General features: G+C 39.4%; 2 protein-coding genes and 3 non-coding genes across 6 annotated transcripts; 2 read left to right on the top strand and 3 right to left on the bottom strand.

Annotated features, from left to right (window-relative positions):
• Positions 1-545: 545 nt before the first annotated feature.
• Positions 546-4,902, bottom strand: kncn (kinocilin). Its single transcript, XM_086172988.1, has 5 exons — positions 4,693-4,902; positions 2,702-2,770; positions 2,488-2,559; positions 2,038-2,131; positions 546-723 (listed from the first exon to the last, which is right to left on the bottom strand). Exons 1-5 carry the CDS (start codon positions 4,838-4,840, stop codon positions 651-653), a joined length of 456 nt encoding a protein of 151 aa, XP_086029114.1. The 5' UTR covers positions 4,841-4,902; the 3' UTR covers positions 546-650.
• A 640-nt stretch (positions 4,903-5,542) lies between these two features.
• Positions 5,543-5,614, bottom strand: trnag-ucc (transfer RNA glycine (anticodon UCC)). Its single transcript has one exon. It is a non-coding gene; the product is annotated as a tRNA-Gly (tRNA).
• Positions 5,615-5,839: 225 nt separating this feature from the next.
• trnaw-cca (transfer RNA tryptophan (anticodon CCA)) lies at positions 5,840-5,911 on the top strand. The gene has a single exon. It is a non-coding gene; the product is annotated as a tRNA-Trp (tRNA).
• Positions 5,912-6,074: 163 nt separating this feature from the next.
• Positions 6,075-6,146, bottom strand: trnap-agg (transfer RNA proline (anticodon AGG)). The gene has a single exon. It is a non-coding gene; the product is annotated as a tRNA-Pro (tRNA).
• Positions 6,147-6,865: 719 nt separating this feature from the next.
• gigyf2 (GRB10 interacting GYF protein 2) lies at positions 6,866-22,774 on the top strand. 2 transcript variants are annotated; one of them, XM_086171997.1, is made up of 29 exons: positions 6,866-6,944; positions 8,897-8,947; positions 9,124-9,271; positions 9,465-9,560; positions 9,970-10,078; positions 10,785-10,890; positions 11,406-11,446; positions 11,541-11,573; positions 11,736-11,837; positions 12,113-12,324; positions 12,468-12,615; positions 13,404-13,652; positions 13,747-13,916; positions 14,364-14,520; positions 14,643-14,809; positions 15,587-15,681; positions 15,896-16,024; positions 16,129-16,259; positions 16,353-16,453; positions 16,720-16,860; positions 16,937-17,095; positions 17,185-17,424; positions 17,509-17,631; positions 17,807-18,043; positions 20,092-20,291; positions 20,461-20,612; positions 20,714-20,910; positions 21,642-21,783; positions 21,896-22,774. In XM_086171997.1, the coding sequence occupies exons 2-29, from the start codon at positions 8,910-8,912 to the stop codon at positions 21,961-21,963; spliced, it is 3,891 nt and encodes a 1,296-aa protein (XP_086028123.1). In that variant the 5' UTR covers positions 6,866-6,944; positions 8,897-8,909; the 3' UTR covers positions 21,964-22,774. The 2 variants fall into 2 exon arrangements, with proteins under 2 accessions (XP_086028123.1, XP_086028122.1); XM_086171996.1 differs by having other exon boundaries at positions 11,736-11,912.
• The last annotated feature ends 658 nt before the right edge of the window (positions 22,775-23,432 follow it).

Raw genomic sequence — 23,432 nt, 5'->3', positions numbered from 1 at the left:
GGGTTATTTTTCATACAGACACAGCAGGCCTGTGGGCTGGGATTGTGGCTAGAAGCCTGACAAACTGCTGCTTGTCATCAAGACACTGCAGACTCATCCAGCTCCCAGTGCTAAGAACCGTCAATGCAACCCGCAAATACTCAGCATCACAGCACGGAAATCTTTCTGTCCCCTTGCCATTTCCCATACAGCGGCCACTCTGTCCTATCCTGAATATGAACATATAGAGCTTCAGTGCTAGGGTGCAGTTCAGTGTGCACAGGCACATATGTAGCTATTTGAGCGCATCTGTGTGTGCAAGTGCGTATATATGCATCGGTTCCCTCTTGCACTGATAATGATAAATCCAAAGCGGGGAACCTGAGCGGATTCATCTGCAAACCCCATCATCACATAGAGACCATAATGATGTTTTAATTGGCGTCTGAGAACGCTGTGCAGTGATGAGATTAGCCGTGTAGGAGTTGGCTCACCAAGTTTCATTTGCCTCAGCCAGTGGCAGGAAGAATGAAAATACTTCAGAAACCTTGACACCTGAGGTTGCATTTGTCTTTAGAATGGTTTATTTAGCCAAATGAACACATGTTAAGTTGATCTCAAACAGCGGGCAATTTCAGCAATCACCATGTTTCACCAAATTTTGAGGAATTTCATGGCAGGTCTTCGGAAGGTGACTGCTTGAGTTTTCGTCTGGATACGATATCTGGTACGTCTGAAGAAACCCTAAGACAGGCACAATTATCATGTACACAAGCAACAATTGTAGTTTACGCAACAAAAAAAAATCTTATTTATCAAGTGATCGTTTTAAGTATTTTATGTCCAATAACAACTTAGAGGAAGAGCATCTCTGACTGATAACCACTGATGAGACACTAAAAGTCTGTTAAATGTAAAGGATCACGAGACAAAAGTGTTGGGAAATTCTGGTTGTAACTTTGTCAGGTGCATTTGTGCAATTAAAGAGCTGAAAATGAGAATTAGGGAAGCTTTCCTACACCTTCAGTGGTTGATTTTGGTCATTGATAAAGCTAATAAAGTTTTTGTCAGTTTCTCATGTCAAGTTGTGCTGTTATATTCATAAATATTCTTCAGTAAGACTTTTTTTTTAGACTTTTATACTGTGATAATGCCCAAAGGCCAAGTACTGTCTGTTCATTGTCGCACATGGTCACATGACACCCGTGTTTGTTGATTGAGGTTATCTGACAGGGTTGAAATTGTCTAAATCTGGATAACCATGGCAACAACACCTAGATTGGCCATGAAAGAGATTTTGAACTTAACCTGCACGCATCCCTACCGTGATTCTCATTTTTCTCTGTAAATTTGTTTGCCAGGAAATGGAAAAGCTTTTCTTTAAAGTAAGTGGTTGGTCATGATAAAAGAAAAAAATAAGAATAGAAATTATGATCTATGAAGAAGTATTTCAGAACAGCTCAACATTTTTACATTAAAGGATTAGAAGATAAATAAATGCTGAGATGTACATCACTTCCCTAGATGTCTTCTTTTCATCCTAGCGCAATTGAAATGAATGAATTAAATCGTGTGTATTGAAATAAAGCCTTAAGAAGTATTTTTGAAAGGATCTATGGAGAGAGATTGAAAGCAGTGAGTAATAAACATCATAAAGGGAATTACTTTGGACCACTATATGTATCCTGACTTTTTTTTCTAATTTATTCATATGGTTGCCTTCTTTTTTCCGGTTTGTCAGTGCTTTGCTCCAGTGTTTGGTGAAATAACATCTGCAAACCTATAGTTTGCAGGGGCAACTATGATGAGTCAGGTCAGGAGCTATGCAAAAACTAAAATGATTCTATCATATCCTAACCTGTTTTAAACACTTCCAAATAGCCAATGTGATAGGGCAATAATTGCAGATGTTATTTTTTTCTTGAGTTTTGAAAGATTGGGTAAAGCATGGGAGCCCCCCTGCGTTATATCAACAACAAGGTTTGCTCTCGTTTGTATATAATATAACCGTAAAAAGGTCATGATAATCGTATGTGGAATACAAGAATTAGATGATACCCCTCATTTGGATTGGTCTCACACATGGGTCCTCCATCTGGTTGGATTCCTATTCGACTTTTAGAACATTCCAGATTTGGTTGACTCTGTGTGCCTGTCAGATCCAGATGAGACCAGATCAAGACACAGAAACAAACACAATAATATGCTACTGAAAGAGACAGAGGGCGAATCCTTGCAACGGCTGTTATGGTACCATTAATCATTGATGCATCGTTTTAAAATGTATTTTGTGATATCATTGTTAATTTTCTAATATATGACACAGGGGTTGCACCACAGTGGATGAGAATTACCTTAGAGCACGTGATCACAAAACATTATCTGTGTTTGAAAATGTGGATGTGGAGCACATGTATTCTTTCCCAGAATCAACATCTCCCTCTCATCTCTGGTGTTTGCATATGTTTAATTCCCTTTCTCTGGGAACAAGACTATCAACACACTCACCATCTCTTTTTAGTGTTTCTGCCGGTTGTTCGGGGGCACGGCTGGCCTGAGAGGGATGAACCCTGACATTTCCTGAGAATTATAAATCCGGCCATTGAGATTTCGAAAGAGCAACGGTTATTCTTGTAAACAAGTGAGATATAATATTGAACCAATAAATTAATTAATCTTGCCTGTAACCGAATGATTAATCATTAATGATTATCTAACTCACCAAACGATGGAAGAATGTGGTTGATGTTAAGCCAGGCTTTTATAAAAGGGTAGATTGATATCAACAGGCCTGGAAAGAAGGAATTATTTATGAGATCAAGCACTCTCAAACCTTTCAGGGACTTGAGCATCAATATAAACCCTCAGGACCCCATCAAATAAGTGTCTGAAGCATATAAATATTTGCAACAATTATAGCATTTGTGCAATAGTTCTAAAAATTTGTAAAGTCACCAATTTCATGGTCATTTATTTTGCGTTCAAGAGTTGTTCACAGCTTTTTTCTTGGTTATGTTTTGTCAATTTACACATTGTCTTGTCTTGTGATTTTTGAAAATTATCAAATGTGCTGTTCCTAGAAGAGCTATGCACAAAGTCATAGCATTAATTAACAGCAAAAAGACTGTAAGGATTATAACTAAAAGATTTTTACAACAGAAAATCATACTTTATTTATAGTTATTTTCCCATTTTTGTAAGAATTGTAGGCGAACCATTTGATAACTTATCATTTCAAAATTCTATATGATTTCTGCAAATTCTCCGGTGAACCCTCCCTTTGGAAATCCTTAGATCCTATGAATGGCAGCAATGCCTTTAGCAATATGTCATAATCACTTCTGGATAATTAAGAAGCTTTGTACTGATTAGAAAAGGAAGCTGAAGAATAGCATGCTTAGAGGGAAGCTTCTATAATGTTCGACTAGTGCACCTTCCTATTCCTTGCAGCTTCCTGCTGATGTGTTTTCTCCAAAAGTAATAGACGCTTTTGTGCTACACAAATGGGGAATAAACCACTGCAGAAAATGTGCCATGATTTTCCTTCCTATTTAACTTCAACCATGAATTAACACCGTGTTTGTAGACGCTTTGTGCCTCTCATTGGCACTGAGAGAGAGAGCTATCGATTTCCCTTATATACTACAAGAGCTGGCATTAAAGCCTGGCAGGTCCTGGAGGCAGACATGATGTATGCATGTGCTTAAAATGACATGAAACTGCTGAAGGAGTGAAAAGACGCTGTTGAGAACACTGTGTTCATACTCATTAGTCAGCCTATGTGTTGGAGGAGGAGGACTCATCATGCATGAGCCCCAAAATATATACTTAGATGCTACTCAACTGCATAGGCGCTGCCACGTTCAACAGCTTCACAAATGACTGCATGCATTTCTGATTTGCCAAATTCTTCAACACATTGAAATATGTGGAGAGTAAAAATTAATTATTGAAAGCTGATCAAACTAACAGTAAGAACATCAATTATGGATGCTGATGTCTTGCTCTTTACTTTCCAGGAACAAAGTTGAGAGACTCCTTTATCCAGGCACTGAAACGCCTCCAGATATCAGATGGTTCCGGTTACACTGCTGTATCAAATAATCACATGGGGTGTTTTTACAAGTGTGACGGACAGAGATTCTCACAGGCTACACATCCCTCATCTCTAAATGTGAACACTTTATAAATCCACCTCAAAATCTTTCCTTCTATGTTATATTGAGAAAGATAAATAACAGACAAAAAACCTAACAACATAATTAAAAAGTAACCATTCCATTTGCCATACACTGTGGATTTGATTTAATTAGGTATTTGAGACGTTCATGTTTCTTAACTCTCAAGTTATTCACTGAGGGCTAAATGCTGTGGGCTGAAGTGCAAATAATAATCACATTGATTTAAGACACTTTGAAGAGTAGAAAAAGATCTAGATGAAAAATACATGTCTTTTACTCAAACTTTTAGGAAGGCACTATAGGCAATCTTTGTGTCAACCGATTACTTCAATAATGACAGTAGTCTATTTTGAACACCAATCACGTCATGAGAATCAATCCTGTTACATACATCATCAAACATATATCATCGCTGTAAATAACATTACAGTGTTACTGTTAACAATCATCATTCCCATCACCAAAAAGTGACTTTTACACATAAACACATGCACTCACAGGTGTGGGCATACACACATACTTTTTAACTCACCAAGGCCTCCTGCTCCAAGGAAGATGCCTCCCACAGCATCAGCATCGCACTGTCTGGATACCCCAATGATGATGCAACCTGCCACAATGCTGAGTAGGGCTGAGCCCACCCGTAGCCCATGGTACTCTCCAACACTGACAGGGTTCATTCACTCCCCAGAGACACACATACATAGCAATGTTTACCCCTTTCACTGTCGCCCTGCATGAACCTCACCCCTCCTTTTCTTAAACTTTCCCTTAGCCTCTAACTCCACTCTCGTCTACTTAAGATGTCTCATGCATCTTTAAAGATGGGGCTCTGGTTTCTGTTGCGAAAAAATTAGAAAGCTTGTGACTCTCTTGACAGCAATGCATGCAATAAAGCTGTAATAGCTTCCTATCATGCACACACAGTGTTGATGACCCAAAATGAGCCAAGAACAGGGGAAGTGAAGAGACAGCTAAAAGATAGAATTAAAGTAAGTATGTGCTTCTTGTGTGGTTTGTGTGAGGTTGAAGGGAATGTGTAATGAAAGGTTCAGAGAGTCCTTTTCAGTGGGGGCCCAAGGCCATCCACGAAGGTCTGTAGTTGCCATAGGAATATCATATCCATGGCAACGGAGGAAAGAAAGATGGTGAGCAGGATTAAGCCCACTTGAGAGGGTTACAAATATATATCATATACATGCATGTCATTAAGAATCTTCCTCACTTACAGATTAAGCCTTTTCTTCTAATAATCATTAAACTATGATCTCAATCACAAAGTTATACTATCTTTCAATGCCCTTCCTTCATACTGGAACAACACGTTCGCGCAATCTTATAAACAAATCAATAAATCAAGGGTAATAGAAGAATAAAACATATGCGTTGGCCGGGAATCGAACCCGGGTCAACTGCTTGGAAGGCAGCTATGCTCACCACTATACCACCAACGCCTTGCATCACTATGGAAAAAATGTGTTTATATAAATCTAAAATGACGACCCGAAACGAACATTTTCTTTTATTTTAAAGTCCACGGTATTTTATTATCTTATTCGCGAAAGTAGTCCAGATGCCCCTATTGTCTGTGTCCTCTCACTCACCGAATAGTTTCATTAGAGTGCCTTCCATTTCGTATAAGTATATATAGTTTATCTGTCCGCGGTTAACACTCATAGGACCTCGTGGCGCAACGGTAGCGCGTCTGACTCCAGATCAGAAGGTTGCGTGTTCAAATCACGTCGGGGTCAACGTAAATTTTCTAACTATTTTGTTCTTTAAAAATCAAATCAAGCTTTATAATTTTATAATTATTCAGTTAGTACTATTAGTATTTTCGGTGTTATGAAACGCTGCGTTTGTATCTGTGGGCCGACAAAATAGCCCCAACCGGAGGGGTTAATCAAAAGGAGTGGGCTCGTCCGGGATTTGAACCCGGGACCTCTCGCACCCTAAGCGAGAATCATACCCCTAGACCAACGAGCCGCAGGAATCGAAGCAAAAAAATAACAAATACATACTAATACACACATGATTTAGGTTGGTCCGACAACTAAACTTTGATTTTACTCTGTCACTATCTGTCTGATGCTGCTCTAGCCTTAGACTATGGTTGAGTACGCAGAAATGCTACACAAGGGTGACCTGAAAAAAAGTTGAGGTGTCACACTGGAGAGATGTGGGGATCATAGGACCGTGTCACTTCTGTGATGTCACATAGTGGAAATTTGTAATACATTAGGGGGAAATTTTACGGGAAGCTGACAGTTTGAAGTGTGATGTCACACAGAGGAAACGGACTTCATTTTCACAGCTGATTCACAATCATAGCCCTTCACAGAGAAAATGCTCTACATTACTGATACGACTTTTTTTCTGGGTTGTGTACACTAATAGATGTCATACAGCTGGTTTCCCTATTATGACATTCACAATTGAGAAGGGAGTGAATAAGATTTATTTACAACAGCTCGTCTGCTCCTCTCAACTGTTATTATTTAATCGTGTGTTCGGGTAATAAGGTGATACACCATGTCGTGTGTAAAATAATGTATAGCCACATTAGTGTGACGAATAAAAGTAGTAATATTTCCCCCATTGTTAAGGAATACATAGTGGTCAGCAAAATCTTCAACATACGGGTTTCATTTGTTGTCATGTGACCCACACACAGCCATCTTGTGGAAAACGAAGAGAGAGAGAGGTGGAGAGAGAGTGAGAGAGAGAGAGCCCAGAGAGCCACACAACTCGCATACAAACCTTGTGCTGTCAGATCAAGCAGAGGTAAGACAGCCAAAGTTTAATGCTCTAGCAGAGAGTAATCGAACATTTAAGTCATACAGTCATGTAGACATCGCCCTATTCTGGCGAGCCAGTGGGTTTGGGGCAGTTTTGGAGTCATCATATTTACTTGGCCTTGCAGCACCGGGCTCCAGTGGCCCCTTGTGCGTGCCTAGGCCCAGTGAGGTGTGGGACGATCTGACGAGGAAAATTTGTTTTGGATCCGAGCTGATTGGGAGGCCGCGTCTAGCTAGTTAGCTAACCTGTTAGCATGTTAGCCACAAGTGTTTAGGGTTAGGGTTAACGTGTACCGCGGTAATTGTCAGAAAGAACGTGTGACAACACCTCTGTGGTCGTATTAAACATATACACGGCTAAATTCGATACAGGTGTATCTAATTTTAATTGTTACAACGGTAGTGTTAAATCGCTGCTGGCTAGGTAGTTGCTCAATAGCCGTTAGCTTACGTGCTAGCTAGCAGAACCAACGTTGGCGATCGCGTTAATGCACTTGTGTGGCATAAGCATGCGCCAAAGTGTTTCCTAATTACAACTCCTTTGTCAGTCGTCAACACAGTATAATCACCCATTATAAGTTCTTTCGGTTAGCTTAGGTGTTGTTGTTGTTACGTGCCAATTCATTTCCCGTATATAACTCTGGTAATTGTGTTACGTTATTTGTTTCTGACGGGTTAGCATACCGCTGTAGGAGTGAACACAATGTTAGTTACAGTATTACATGACCCTTTTCGAGCAAGCCTCCGAAATTCGACTTTTACCACCACTCGGACACGGTACGCCGGCCGCATTGCCATTTATTACAATCTTAACCTGCATGACTAGTGACTAACTTTAGTCATGATAACGTTAGTAAGCGTGAAGTAGCATTGCTCTAAGTAGCCGTGCGGTCCTGATCGTTTAGTTTCAAAATTACACCGAGTACTTAATGGTAAAACAATGAAACAACCAAAGTAACTTTGCACAAAACTCAACGACTGTCTATAATAATGAGTTAGTACTAGCACAAAAATGACTACAATGAAAGTCGTGTCGATACATTTCTTTAATCGATTGTGATGTTTGACTCTTGTAGCATATAGCATGCCTGATACATCGCAAGGGGAGAGTTGCCCAGTTGTTGATATAATCAGAACTCGTATGGCAACATCTCTGGCAAGTGTGCCAAGAATACCTAACTGTGGTTGTATTCCTTTAAGCACCAACTTACACGTGGCTTATCCGGCTTCCATATGGTCAGACTGTCATTGTGAGCCCACTGTCTCCATTTGTGTCTGATATGTAAAGACTACTTGCAACAATTAATCTTTCTTTTAAATTCTGCCGACTGTGAATATTTGATCAAATTTTAATGTAGGGATTAATGTAACAATCTTGCTGGATTAAGTTTAATGTTTTTTTGGGTTGTAGTTGTATTTGATTAAGTTGCGGCCACCTCTGTTGTCTAAGACAAGTTTCAGGTATACCATATTCGCAGGCTACAAAAATAGATGTAGATTGAAATTATACACTAGTAATGTGATTGCGGATTGGGCCATGTATCCCGCGGGGCTAATATATAAAAGCTGGTGAGAAAATTTACAGTGTTTCATGTATTTTGATCAGAACCCTTTTCTGGAGGTTAATGTAACCAGCTCAGATAAAACAAACTAAAACTAAATTAAAAGAATATTGAAACTCACAGGTAATAACACTTCACAATAAAATGAAATTCACTGCAAACCATTAAGTTGTTACAATTATCCCCTAATCTCTTCCATGTTGGAGTATTGCATCGCAATTACAAAATACTCACTTATAATGCAAGTTTTGTATGTGTGTGTATGTTGGGGGGAGAGGGGGGGCATCATTGCTCCATATCTTTGCATTTAATTGAGTCTTCAATGGACCTACCGTACCCTAACCATGGTAATTACTATTTCTTGTTTTTTTTTTAGAACTCTAACAAAAATGGCTGAAACCCAGACACTTAACTTTGGACCAGAATGGTAAATAAATTAAGTTAATTTCTGATCAGTCTAAGGGAAATGATATGTTGTTGAACTGGTTTTCCATAGGCAGCAATACATTTTTTTTTTTAAATGTGGGGGTATCTCAACTCCGCTTTAATATTTTCTTCCCCTTTCTGTACCCTTGGCCAATGTTAACATTTGTTTCTATGCAGGCTCCGTGCCCTGTCTGGAGGTGGGGGTGGTGGAGGCAGTGGTACTGTTGCCTCACCACCCCTCTCACCTGCATTGCCAAAGTATAAACTTGCAGACTATCGCTATGGAAGAGAAGAAATGCTTGCACTTTACATAAAGGATAACAAGGCGAGTATAAAATCTGCCTTCTCACTGTTGATGCCAATTTTTTGTCTTGAAAATGTTCTTTTTGCATACAGTGTATTTAAAGTGGGTTTTGGTAGTAAGCACTACAAAAGAAGTACAATAGTTTTAAAAAAAAACATGTGTTGTATTTTCATGCATCTTTGTATTGATGCTTCTGATTACAACCCTCTTCTAGATCCCTATAGACTTACATGATAAGGAGTTTCTGCCAATATTACAAGAAGAGCCCTTGCCGCCTCTGGCACTTGTGTCTTTTACAGAGGAGGAACAGGTGAGACCACTGCAAAAAAAAATCTGGACACAACCTTGATTAGAGATGACATTATAGAAATAATGTCTAGTTATTGAGTCTCGCCCTTGACCGGTTGTCGTACATTAAATCTCTGGTCATGGTTACAGGAGCAATTTGAAGAAAAAATGGTTTACACGTATCAATTTTTTTAGATTCCTATTCTTTTTTTTTCAGCCGTTTCCTTCATGGGTCGCCACAGGAAATCACCTGTTTCCATCAAATCCTATCCTCATGTAGTTTTCTTTCCTCTTGTCTTAATTAAGACAAGTTAAAATATTTGTCATGGAAAAGGGCTACTTAAACTACCTTTTTTGGGGCTTGTTGTGAACATCCAGAGCCATGATTTGACCCCCTGACCAATATGCTTTGTTTGCTGTTGTCTTTGCAGAGAAATTTTTCCATGTCTGTTAACAGTGCAGCTGTACTTCGGCTAACCGGGCGAGGCGGTGGTCCAATTGTCGGGGCAACGAGAGGACGTAGTACATCAAGGGGAAGAGGCAAGTCTTGATTCATATACTCTTTTACTTAGGAACTCAAACAGTCGTGGCATTTTTATTTCCAAATAAGCCCCTTTGAACATGCATAGTAATAAAGTCTGAGCACTTTTAGGAGAGTAACACCAAGTGCAGATTGTTAAGATGCCTTTGAAGAAACCCACCATTTTGGCCACAGCTTGCTACGAGCAGTGTATTATTAGCACAGACTTGTGCTTACTCATGAGGCCTCACTCAGCTGCATAAACTTGCACCAATGGGTCTAATTGATGTGTCAGAAATTATAACACATTGGTACACGCATAAAAATTAAACCAATTAAAGATGGGTCTCATAATTCAGTGTAATTTAGCCATGGCAAAATTCATTTGGCTATGTGTCAGGGTTTGTTTTTTTTTTGTGTGGCTTCTTTTTCAGGTTGGTACATCTATAGAGTCTAATTTTAACAATGTAATGTCCAAAGTTACTTGTCTCAGAAGAGAAATCTGCACTTTATGTACAAAAGGGTATTTCAAAAAATTTTCCCTCATTACCCTAAAGGAAAGCAAAAGGCATATCAAAGAGATATCGCAGTACAAACAGGAAGTAGTCTATATTGCAAGAGAGCCAATTAGTAATGCAGTGTTGTTTTTTATCTCCTAGAAAAGTAAGTGAATCGTACCTGGGCGCTTGATCTCACGAGGCTTTATAAAACTCTGAATCTTTTTAGGCCGGGGAAGAGGAGATGGCGGTTTTTACCAAAGAAGTTTTGATGATGTTGAGGGATTTGGCCGTGGTGTGAGGGAGATGCATCGGTCTCAGAGCTGGGAAGAAAGGTATAAAAATTCTAATTTGTGCTATGATGTTTAGACAAACCAAAGGAGGTCACATCCAGATACAAAACTGTGTCCAAACTCAACATGGGCTTCAGAACAATTTTTTACTTCTGAAATTATTAATTTTATATACATGTGTCACTCGGTGTTTATATAGTTGTCGCTGTGTAATCCATCAAACATTTTGCAACTTGGGGATTTTCTTATATTTTGTTTTTGCCTTTTGCTGCTATGTACAAATCTTTGACCGACTGAATTGGGGAGACAATTATTTTGTCAAATGAGTGCGTAAATCATGAAGTCTTGTAAACAATTTGGCTCTTGTTTTATTGAAGATTATACTCTGTAACTTATACAGATCTCCACCATCATTAACAGGCTCTCCCAATAGCCTTTGTTCTAAAACTTACTTAACATGACAGGTCTTTTTCGTTGTAGAATACAAGAGGATGTTTAATGTAATGATTTGTGTTGTGTTTTTTTTTTTTGTTTGTTTTTTAATTTTCTTTTACCAGGGGAGATAGAAGGTTTGAAAAGCCAGGTCGAAAAGACCCAGGTTGGTGTTGAAATTAAGTTCTCAAATAATCAATTCATGATTTCTCTTTTACAAATTCACTGATCTATCATTCTGCTCTGTTTTTCCCCGACAGATGCTGCTTCAGGACATTTTCAAATTAATCACAGTAAGTTCACCATTTATTTACAGCATATTATGATTAACTCATAAATCTAAACTGTGTAAGTCATATTTGAAGACATTTTAATCCATAATATCAGGTTTTTCAACATAATTTACACATCATACTGCAGTAATCTCACTATTATGTAACTTTCATTTTTTGAAGTTCGGGGCAACTACGAGGATGGTGGAACAGGTCTACCAAGAAAACACGATTTCACGCGTTCAGAGAGTGAGAACTGGCGTACATCTCGTGATGATCAGAACGGTGAGGATGATGAGGGGGGCTGGCGCCTAGCAGGTCCTCGAAGGGACAATGATCGGTGGTGCCCTCCAAGCCCAGGTGGGCACTGCATCATCCGTGAATCCATCTTTCATCAGTTGCCTTTCATTCTTTTTTTTTTCTGAACTGAACTGTTAAGTCATTTCATAAAATCAAATGCAAATTGTCTTATTGAAGCTATATAGCTGTATATCTTGGGATTGCATTGTATTGTAGAGTGCGTCATTAGCTATTTGTACATTTCCTCTTAATGTGTTTAGATGGGCCTCGCACAGCAGGGTGGCGGGAACACCCAGAGCAGCGCCGCAGAATTCCATTTGATGCAAGGGAAGATGAGCGCGGATACAGAAGACCACGGTCAGGAAGTGGAAGCCTGGATGACGAGCGGGACAGCCTGCCAGAGTGGTGTCTCGAGGATGCAGATGAAGAAGCGGGAACATTTGACTCGTCAGGGGCTTTTCTATCACTCAAGGTAAGCAAAGACTAAAAAGCATTTTACAAGAACACCATAGGACACTAAATAGTTTGTGTTGAATAGCTAATGATGACCATGTTATCCATTTGCTTTAATTGCACTAGTGCAGATGAAAGCGTAAATATTATTTGTGTTACCAGAAAGCATCAAAGGAGCCCATATTGGAAGAGGCAGAGCTGGATTTCAAACCCTTGGAAGAGTGTGAAGAGGGTTTAGAGGAAGAAGACAGTCAGGCCAATGAGACCAAAGAAACAGAGGTGGAGAGCAAAAGGGAAAGTGACCGAAAAGGTTGAGCACTTTATTGTTTTGTACTTTTGTTTTTTCTGTACTTGCATTTTATAATGTCCTTATTATCATGGTAAGTGTCTATACTAGACATTCAAAATTGTGGAACAGCATTAGACAATCATTACTATTTTGTCAAAAAAGAGAAAATTGTATTCCGTTCACCCTCCTGTACACGATGCTGACCTCATTGGGGAATGTCGGGTTCCCTAAGTCCTTTTCCTTGCTGATGTTAATGCATGGTAACCCTTTTTCAAGCAGAATATTCCAAAAGATAATCTCGCTGAAGTGTTCACAAATGCAGTATTTAAATAGGCGCTTACAGCTTTCCAAACTAATGTATGGCAACATGAATTTATGATATATTTCAATTCTTAAACCGCTTCCTTAAAGATAATCAAACTTCCATCAAGTGTGTTTCCTTTTCAGTAATTGAGATCAAATGGTTACAATGAGAACTTGTCTCGGACTTAGGTTTACTACTATCACCTTATTTCTGTGTATCCAATAATATATTTTTTGCAGTTTTTTAGTTTGTTTTATTTTTCTTAGTATACTGTATGTAATATACTACATCTCATTTTTTAAATCACCTATTTTTTTCTAAATTGAATAATACACTTCGCTCCACCCAAAAATTTTGTGCAATTGTGGCGTTCCTGCAGTTTTTTCTTCCTTATTTTTCCTTTGAAGCAATAAGAGATGGTTGAGTTACGGTGCAAGGATGAACTTGCTACAATTGGTGAATACCTCTAACCTTTGCTGACAACTGACCATGTGGGTTATTTCAGGGTTGGCCAGAGTATCTGAGGAAGCGTCACCTGTTTCTCCACCTGCTCCCGCAATCTCAAAGCCACAGGCTCCTCCCCAGCCCCTGTCAATAAGCCAACCAAGCAATACAGAAGAGTCGGAGAGGCCAGCTGAGTGGCAACCTCCCCTGGAGCTTTCACCCGAATCCTGTAATGTTCCCTTGCATGCCGCCTCATCAAACAACATGCTGGAGTCCCTTCCAAGGACACATATTTCCACTACAATTACAGGTGACTTTTGAATCTTCCAGTTGACTAAATTACTCTCACGATGTTAAGCTCTGCATGCATGGAAATCATCCTAATTTCTATCTGTTACATGTAGATGTTTCCACTCCTACTGCCATCCAGCAACCTCAGCCAAAGCCTCTAGAAGGTCCACTGGTCATTAACAACCCTTTGCCCTTCTCATCAAGTATAATGGCACCAATAGGCAGGCCCGCAACTATGCCACAGGACACAGATGAAGATGAGGGGTTGAAGCACTTTGAGCAGGTGAGCTGGTTGGTTGAAGCAATTCTATGTAACTTGCACTTTACTAGCTTTAGAGAAATACTCCTTTGAGGAGTAGACTTTGGTATCAAGCCAGGGAAGAAGAAAGGAGTAATAGTTTAAAATGAGATGATGAAACTGTGCTTTTACTGTTTTACATCTCTTGTCATGCTATCAGTTTATGGATTTTTTTAAATTCATACATTTGAATCAACTGCAGTATCAACGAAAGCAGTATGTCACATGCTTCAATATCAAGAGCATGCCGAAGTTGAAACATTTTTCACATTGAGTTCATGCTTAAGGGGGAAATGGCTTCTTTCTTATTTATAGAAAAAAAGCAAAAGCAAAATGTGAATTGCTTAGGCGAGAGAGACCTCTCAATTATGGTCATAGCATATGAAAAATATGCTTCTTTTCATTTTTTTATTGGTCCTAATGTTTCTCCAGGAAGCAGAAAAGATGGTAGCATACCTACAGGACAGTGGGGTGGATGATGACAGACTGGCAACAAAAACGACTGAGAAGCCCAAACCTGCAGCTTTGCAGCTCACACATGAGGCTGCCCTCAAATGGTTCTACAAAGATCCCCAAGGGGAGATACAGGGTGAGTTTGTAAGATGAGGCAAACCATTTTTTTCATTTAAACTACTACTTGGTTTCAATTGGTCTGGTTTTGGTTTTGTAAATTCTGTTCTCTAAATCTAGTCTGCTCTCTTTGTGATTCAGGTCCATTCAGTAATCAGGAAATGGCCGAATGGTTCCAGGCAGGTTACTTCACAATGTCTCTCTTAGTAAAAAGAGGGTGTGACGAAGTGTTTCAACCCTTAGGGGAGATTATAAAGATATGGGGGAGGGTACCATTCACTCCTGGTCCCGCACCCCCACCCCTACAGGTACGTATTTCCAAAATATAGCCCCTTTTTTCCTAAATCAAGCTAAAGACTAGTGCTCAGATGTGTTTTTGTCCTCTAGGTGGTGTAATATTCTGCTGTATTCATCTGCACATTGACGCTGTGTGTCCTCGTGAAAATCTGACAATTTAAACCAAAAAGTGTATGAGTGTTTTGCAGAGAATAAATACTGAATCATTTTCATCCCAAAACAGGGTTTCCTTAGAAAGGTTTTTCAGCCTGGTGACAACTGTCTTTCAAATGTTGCTGATGTGAGCAAGAGGGCGCGGTTTACAGGGATTGAAATTTTTAACAGTTGTCACATCAATTCATCATGGTCCTGTTTTAAAAAAGGAAAAAAATACTTTTATGTTAATAATAAGATCTTTATTCAACACATGTCTATACACAAATAGGGGAGGGAAGTCTGAAGAACATTACTAATCTACTAAAAAAAGGTTAAAAAAGCATAATTTTCCAATAAACCAGGGTGAAGCTCAACCACATTGGACAAATAAAATGGCCCTGATGGATTTCAGCTAAATGTCCCTATTTTAATTGTACCATTCCCTCTATGTTAGGAATATACACATTAGTTCAAGGTCACTTTTTTAAAAAGAAATACTCAGGTGTTTTTGGACCACTTACCATGATGATGTCTTTTGACGTTGCAAAAGCTTCACACATCCTACTCGGATGTTTGCCTTTTATATTTTAAAACGTGTTTTTAACTCCCAATTATTGCTCTTTATTTTTACTTTTCTATTTCTCATAATGAAGGCTGATGGGGATCAAGAAAGATTGAAGAGGCAGCAGGAGCTCACAACTCTCAATCTCTATCAGTTACAACAGCTTCAATATCAGTACCTCCTAAGGTATGCCAATTTGCATCAAGCAGTATTTGATCTCCAAATACACACATTTGTAGTGTGTCAGGCTGTCATGTCAGCAAGTAAAGTGTGTAGTGGATTTATATCTTTAAACTGTTAAGCATTACATAATATGCTATTTCAAGTGATTGACTGGATTATATTTTTTGGTGTATGAATATCTTCATTTTTTCTTCTTTGCCATACTAACTGCTTGTAGGCAGCAGTATGCTCAGGCCTTGGCCCAGCAGAAGGCTGCAGCCCTGAGCTCCGCTCCTCTTCATCAACAGCAGCAGCACCAACAGCAAATCAACCTGCTTCTACAGCAATACCAGGCTCTCAAGATAAGGTTGATAAGATTAAATGTTTTAGATATCACGTTTGTTTCCATTGTTCATTTTATATGTAAAATTATGGTTTACAATTCATTTATCATATTACAAACTTTAACAGAGCGTCAGAGAGCCTTCTACCTCCTGTTACACGTTCCTTGTCCGTACCAGATTCTGGTTCTGTCTGGGAAATGCAGAACCCGTCCCCTCAAGCTTCCTGCACATCAAATCTCCCACAATCTGCTTCAAGTAGTAAGTGTAAACTGTAGTATATTCATCCCATAAGGGGAAAGAATGAAAAAGTAAAATTAGAGCAGTTGCTTGATTAGATTTTCTTCTCCACAGCATGGGATAGCAGCAGTGTGTGGGATTTACCTATAGATTCTGTTGCACAGGCTCCAACAATTGAGCAAATGCAACAGTATGAGAAGTCAAAGTCTGCTAAGGTAACCAGTAGTATTTGTTTTTGATGTTCAGGCCAAACATTTTGTGTACACTTGCAACCTGCCATTTTCTTACTCTTAAGTATTTGTGTTGTTGGTACCGTTTTGCTGAGAACGAAGTACTATCACTCATTAAGGATACAATATGAAGGCATAGTAGACAGACCAATTTATTCATCCAAGTCCTAAAATTTCAGAGGCGTTGGAAATAAATTTCAGTGTTTGCCTAGCTCCAAATAATGATATGATCTTAATGTCTAATCAATTAGTTGGAACTAGAGAGGCTTGAAGCAGAACTAAGAGCCAAAAGGGAAGAAGAGGAGAGGAAACGGCTAGAGGAGGCTCTGAGGGCTCGTCAGGAGGAGGAACGTAAACGCTTAGAAGAAGAGGAGTTGGCACGGCAAAAACAGGTACAAGCATTTCAACTTAAAACATTACATTTTGAGCTGCTGCCAATGAGAGTGACTCACTTGTACAAATCTATAGGAGGAGGCACTGAGACGACAGAGAGAGCAAGAGGAGGCACAGCGCAGGCAAAAAGAAGAGGAGGAGAGATTGGCACAGGAGGAAGCTCTCCGAAGACTAGAGGAGAGAAGGAGAGAGGAGGAGGAGAGAAAGAAACGGGAAGAGTTCCTTCGCCAACAGGTAAGTCAAGATCTTCATTTAACCCATAATACGTCTCATTTGAACATGAGCTGTGTAACTGCCATGTGCATTGTTGTCAACCTGAACAGGAAGAACAGCGCAGGAAGCAAGAAGAACTTGAAGCGATAAGAAGGCGTGAAGAAGAGAAACGAGCAGAGGAAGAGGCAGCCGCTGCTGCTGCAGCTTTAGCCCAACAACAAGAGGAGCAGAGGAAGAGAGAACAGGAGGCCCAAAGACAGCAGGAGGTGCAGAGACAGCGGCAACAGCAACAAGAGGCTCTCAGGAGACTTCAACAGCAGCAGCAGCAACAGCAGCTTGCACAAATGAAGGTAAGAGCATGGAAAATTAATTCGGAAAAATTGACAGTGCAACTATAATTTGTAGTCTGCAAATCACTCAATCTTGTTGCATAGCTTCCTTCGTCATCAAAGTGGGGCCAGCAGTCAGCCAACACTATAAACCACACTCAAAATGCTCTGTCACTGGCTGAGATCCAGAAACTGGAAGAAGAGCGAGAAAGACAGACACGAGAAGAGGTAAGCCCAGTAAAGAGCATTTATGCAATGTGTTAGAGACCCGTGGTACTTGTTTTATATGTCATAGAAAGGATTCATATTATTGTTCGTCAAAAATTCTTTATTTGGTCAATTTTATTTTCACGAACCTTTTTTTAGCTGAATTATTTATTTTTCGCTTTTGTTACCCCCACAGCAGCGACGCCAGCAGCAGGAGCTTTTGAAGCTGCAGCAGCAACAGGCATTGCAACAAGCTCAGCAGCCCCAGGGCAAGCTGTCTGGTTGGGGTCATGTGGCCAAGCAACCAGTTGTTACCAAGTCCTTGTTGGAGATTCAGCGAGAAGAGGCTCAGCAAATGAAACAGAGAAAGGAGCAGCCACAGCAACAGCAGCATCCTATTGTTTCACCACAGACCCGCACACAGACCAGAACTGTATGTGAGCTGTTAATAATGCAGGAACCATGTTATTAGACTTAGGCCACTGCTAAAATGTAATTCTCAAAATATGTGAGGCTCCATTGAACAGAAATCTCAGGATTCGGCTTTTACATATTTGGCTTAATGTGGATATCTATACGTCGTTTGTCTATACTTGTCCAGAACATGCAAGTATAACTGAGACCCTATTTCAAATTGATTTTTCATGGCAGGCTGCTGTTATAAACTAGAAACAAATTTATTATTTTATTCTGTCAAAGACCAGTGGTTTTGGTTTCCTACATTCTAAATTGCCCCATCCTCTGCCTCGATCCATGACCTGCAGTATGAGTTTGAGAGATATTGGTTGATAGAGCCATTTCCTGTGAATGCACATCTGCTGCACTAGTGAAGGTCACACTCCAAAACTGTCAACGAAAGTATATACAGACCTGCCAACCTGTTTTCATCTTGCTCCGTGTCCAAGCTTTTAGATATTACATGAGTATTACATTTTTCACTTAAACATGCACAAAACACTGGTGACACCAATAACAGGAATGTTAAACTTGTCACAGACACTCAGGCATTATAAAAGGAACACGGCAGACCATGTCATGTAATCACAAAACAGCCCTTGCAAATCACCAAATACTCAATGTTGATTTAATCATTCTCCTTTCACTGGGTCACCGTTTCCTTCTACTACCATACTGTTTTTGAACTTTGAAAAGGTGACCATCAGCCAGAAAAAGTTCAACATTTAAACCTAACCAAACATTTATAATTACATTATTTTCAAACAAATTTTAGCTTTTTAAGCTGTGCATAAAGAGATATGGCAGAAATATAATGTTTACTGCTGATAGCATTTCTAATTGCCATCAAGCACACATTAACCCTGGTCTTCAGGGGAGAGGCCAGCACTGCCAAGTGAGAAAGAGATGTAATTTAATGATCCCATGCTTGGGAAATATTTCCGCAGCAAGAGATACAAGGACAAGACAAGCTAAAGATACATATAAAAAAATAAATAAACTCTGAAGTGTAAAAGTAAAAAGTATAATCTTAAGAAAAAAAATTAAACTTTTTTTTTTAAGTCTCATATTTACCAATATACAAGAGGATGGAAAAAAATTTTTGGATCTGAAATGCTTACTGAAACTTTTGCTATTGCTGACCAAATGCTACCATTAATACATTTTAGAGAAATAATTGTATAGACGTGCTGAAAACTAGAAAAAAATGCAAAACTTAGTATGAAACACACCAATCTGCAAGAGGGCTCTAAATCAGATAGTCCAGTCCTATTACACAAGACAGAAATCTTAGCCTGCTTCATGTATGGGATTCCATGGTGAGGGTTGGTCATTGAGACGTGCTTCTTCAGCGGAAGATTCATTCAATGGAAGTCAAATATGGTCTCATCATCATAGAACTTTAAACCCTTGTTTTGGTGACTGCATTAGAACAACATTTTTATATATGGATTATTGCAGATGACCTATCTCATGGATTAACATTTTGCCTGATTGTGTCTTGAACACTCATTTGTAAACCTAACCTTTTTTTCGGCATGGAAAATGTGGTGCGTAATGTCTTGATGGTTGGCAGGTCTCCAACAGACATCTGCGGTTTAGCAGAACAAAACCAGCTTGAAAGAATATCTGATCAGCTTTGTATATTGTGTTCTAGAACTCAAAGTGGACTTATCAAGCACTCATAGATAAGGGGAAATCCATGCAGTTCTATGCTGGGATGAAACAATTACTTTGTGAAACAACTCCACCTATTCTACTTTGCTCCTATACAAAAACAAGTTTGAAGGGATATTTAATGCATTTGTAATATAGTTTATTCATGACCTCCTGTAGTAGTTAGTTTTTATGGGATTAGTAAAAAAATCTGTTTGTATTTTAACTCACACATTTTGAATTTCCAAATATTTATTTTATATGTATTTTCAACATTAGTGAAATGTATGACGAACCAATCGATGAATTAATCAAATAATTTTTCATTCTTTTAATTGTATTAAAAATTGAGTCCCGTTCTTTTTACAGACAACCCTGAGCAACTCTGTCTGGGGATCTGTAAATCCGAACCCCTGCTCAAACTGGGGCTCGGACTCGAGCAGCATCTGGGGCGACACCCACAATTCCAACATGGGCTTCTGGGATGAAGCTGTTAAGGAGGCCACCCAGCAACCCCCCCTTACCAAGAAGGGCAACAGTCAAAAAAACAAGGGCAATGCCAACCTCAGGTACTTATTCGGAATGCTGATATCATAAATATCCTCATAAATATCCAGTATGTTGAATCATATCAAGATGCTGAATAATCCATGGCTCATGCTGAACTTTTGTTTTTGTCTTTCCGTCTGTCCAATTTTGTCGTTACCCCAAAACGCCTTTACATTCTGGCACGTAAAGTAATTCTTTGAGTGGGCGAGCAAACAAGAAGGTGGAGGAGGAGGAGAAGCTGCTAAAATTGTTTCAAGGTGTCAACAAGAGCCAGCAAGACACCTTCATGCAGTGGTGTGAGCAAACCCTGCATGCCCTCAACACAGCCAATAATCTGGATGGTGAGTAATTTGATAGCGTATGCGGCAGAGGCCCTAAACCCGCAGCTGTTGGTTGATGCTATGTTGAAAACCATCTTACAAATATTTTGCCTCCGTGCCAGTTCCGACGTTTGCATCTTTCCTGAAAGAAGTGGACTCTCCGTATGAGGTGCACGATTATGTCAGGGCCTACCTGGGGGACACTCCCGAGGCCAAGGATTTCGCCAAGCAGTTCCTGGAACGTCGTGCCAAACAGAATGCTAACCAGCAGAAACAGGCACCGCAGAACCAACAGCAACAAGCCCTCAGACAGCAGCAGGTGAGCGAGGGTGAAGTGGCTCCAGTCTGTGGGAGATTTAGGATCGTGGTGCTTCCTTTCAAGTCGTGTTTACACTGCCATGGCGTCACTTTTGGAACCAATGAAAAATGAGTCTTGAAAAGACCAAATGTCTTTATATTCTAAGGCCAAAATAACTCACTTTTCCAGACCATAAGACAACCTGTCTATAATTTACATGTGATGGGACCTAAAGGGAAGATTGCCCAGAATGTAAATTTCACTGTCAGGTATTCCAATTGTGAAATAGTGCCCAACTTTTGCAAAAGTAAGTAAAGCTTTGCAGCTGAAGGGTTTCACCACCATGGAGTCACCTGTGTGCCCAGACAGCACATAAACAGGCCCTGCAAAAGATGTGCCGGATCAGATACCGCAAATGTGTAATACATTTATTGCCACAATCTTCACTTTGCTCTCAGTGTGCATGACATAGGTTTCAGTAGTTACAAGGAGAAACAAATTTGTAATGTTTCATGTCATGAAGTTATTTGTATTAAGCCATTTGAGGCAATTTGGATAAGCGTGACAGGTTCTAAAAATCAAGCCATTTGGCTGATGTGATTCCAAAATAATAACCTGGAATATTAATGATGGGTTGAAAAGTTAAGGTAAGATAATAATACTTTGTTGATGTCCAATGGGAAATTTGAAAATGTTGTAAAATCTGGAAGTTTCAAAGGTAAACAAATTCCTTGTCTGTGTCTTCCGTCAAGGATTCTGTGTGGGGGGGGACAGGATCCTCGTCGCTCTACCAGTCAAACCATACGAGTGTCCAGCAACAGCGCTTTGAGACAGTCACCTCAGGGAAGAAGAAAAAAAAGCAGAAGATGGTTCGTGCGGACCCCAGCCTTTTAGGTGAGAGCATCAGCAAATCTGAAACGTAGTCCATCTAAAGTCCTGGCTCATTCACTAATTACATATTTCCATTTGACTTTTTTTTTTTTTTTTTTTTTAAATTCATTTTCAGGTTTTTCTGTGAATGCATCATCTGAGAGGTTGAACATGGGAGAAATTGAGACTTTGGAGGACTTTTAAGGGACTGCAGCCAAGCCACCCCAACCCCACTGACTGTATCCGATTTGAACAGCAGCTGTTTTACCCCGTCTCCTGCTTCCATGTCCTTCACGTTTTTATTTCTGATCTCCCACTCATCAGGCATTATCTTGTAATCCCCTCACAAATGACAAATTATTTACAAACTAGTGTCACTGATACAAGACGTGTTTTCAGTTACTAACGAGCCCATCATCAGAAACTCTTTGGGAGCTATGGACAGGCAGATTCGTCAGCGAAACATCCGACAAATTGAGAAGGCAATCATCGAATCTGTGAACGTCTGCGGAGGATTCGATGTCTGTTCGGCATCAGCTGCTCATAATTTGTCCTCTCGCAGTTTATTAGTGACGACTGAATTCAAATTCGGACTTGGATGGTTTTTTTGTTGTTTTTTTTAGAAAGTGTTGATAAATGGGTGGGATGGTTTTGGTAACATGGGAAAAGATATAGAGATTATATCCATTGTTTTTGTTTTATTTATTGACAGTTATTCCTTACACTCTATTCCCCCGTTTTCTCTTTTTCCTCCCCGTCTACTGCTGGGTGTTCATGGATAATGATGGCAAAGTAGAGCCCAAGGATTCGTGCCCACTTATGTCCTGTTTTAAGGACATGCTCAAAAGTCCCAAGTAGTTATCTATTTCTTGTAAAATACTAGGCTGTTTAAAGAATAAACTTTCAATTCTGCATCTGTATTATAATATATAAAATCTGAACTGCTGGAGTCATACTTTTTTATTGCGTTACAAAATAAAACAGTCTGTGTGGGCTGTTCACACCTGTGTCTGAACATTTCAGATAGTATTTATTTGTTACACTTGTTCAGTCAGACTGTAGTAAATGACCCCGAAACAGAAAAAAAAAACTAAAAGAAGTTGTTACTGATTGTAAAATCCATGAAATTGAGCTCTTCACATATTTTTTAAAGTCTGAGCCATCAACCTATCATCACATATCAAACACAGTATGAGAGCAATTAAATTAGTGAGTCAGAGCATTTTCATTTAAATAGACTCTGAGGAAGCAACAAATCTCCTTTCAGTTGCACCACATTTTATATTTTGCCTATTTGACATTTTTAGGGAATAAAATTCCAACTTTTAATCAAAGCCTGGAGCATTAGGAGTCAAAAGGTGCCACAGCAAACTTTACAAGCTTTTCATTTAAGTCTGAATGGATTCAAGTAAAATCCATGAACAAAAGCCTGTTTCAACGATGTTTTTGTTACTTCAGTGCATCTGCTTTTTTGGGGACTCAGTATTTTCTACTTTACATACAAATAATTTTATTTTGTACATATGCTACTTGTTTTGTGAAAAATCTAAAGAAATAATGCAATTGCAATGGAACAAATCAGAAATATCTCCTGTAATCACTCTTACATCTTCCTACAGCCTCTGCATGAGGCCTCTATTATTGTATCCCCAGCTTGCACATCATTTTTTTTG

Source organism: Fistularia commersonii, chromosome 25 (genome assembly GCF_037954325.1).
Source record: "Fistularia commersonii isolate RoL2024-O1a breed Wild chromosome 25, RoL_Fcom_v1.0, whole genome shotgun sequence".
Classification (NCBI taxonomy): domain Eukaryota; kingdom Metazoa; phylum Chordata; class Actinopteri; order Syngnathiformes; family Fistulariidae; genus Fistularia; species Fistularia commersonii.
Note: the sequence above shows the minus strand (reverse complement) of the source record. Positions and strands in the feature narration are given on the sequence as shown.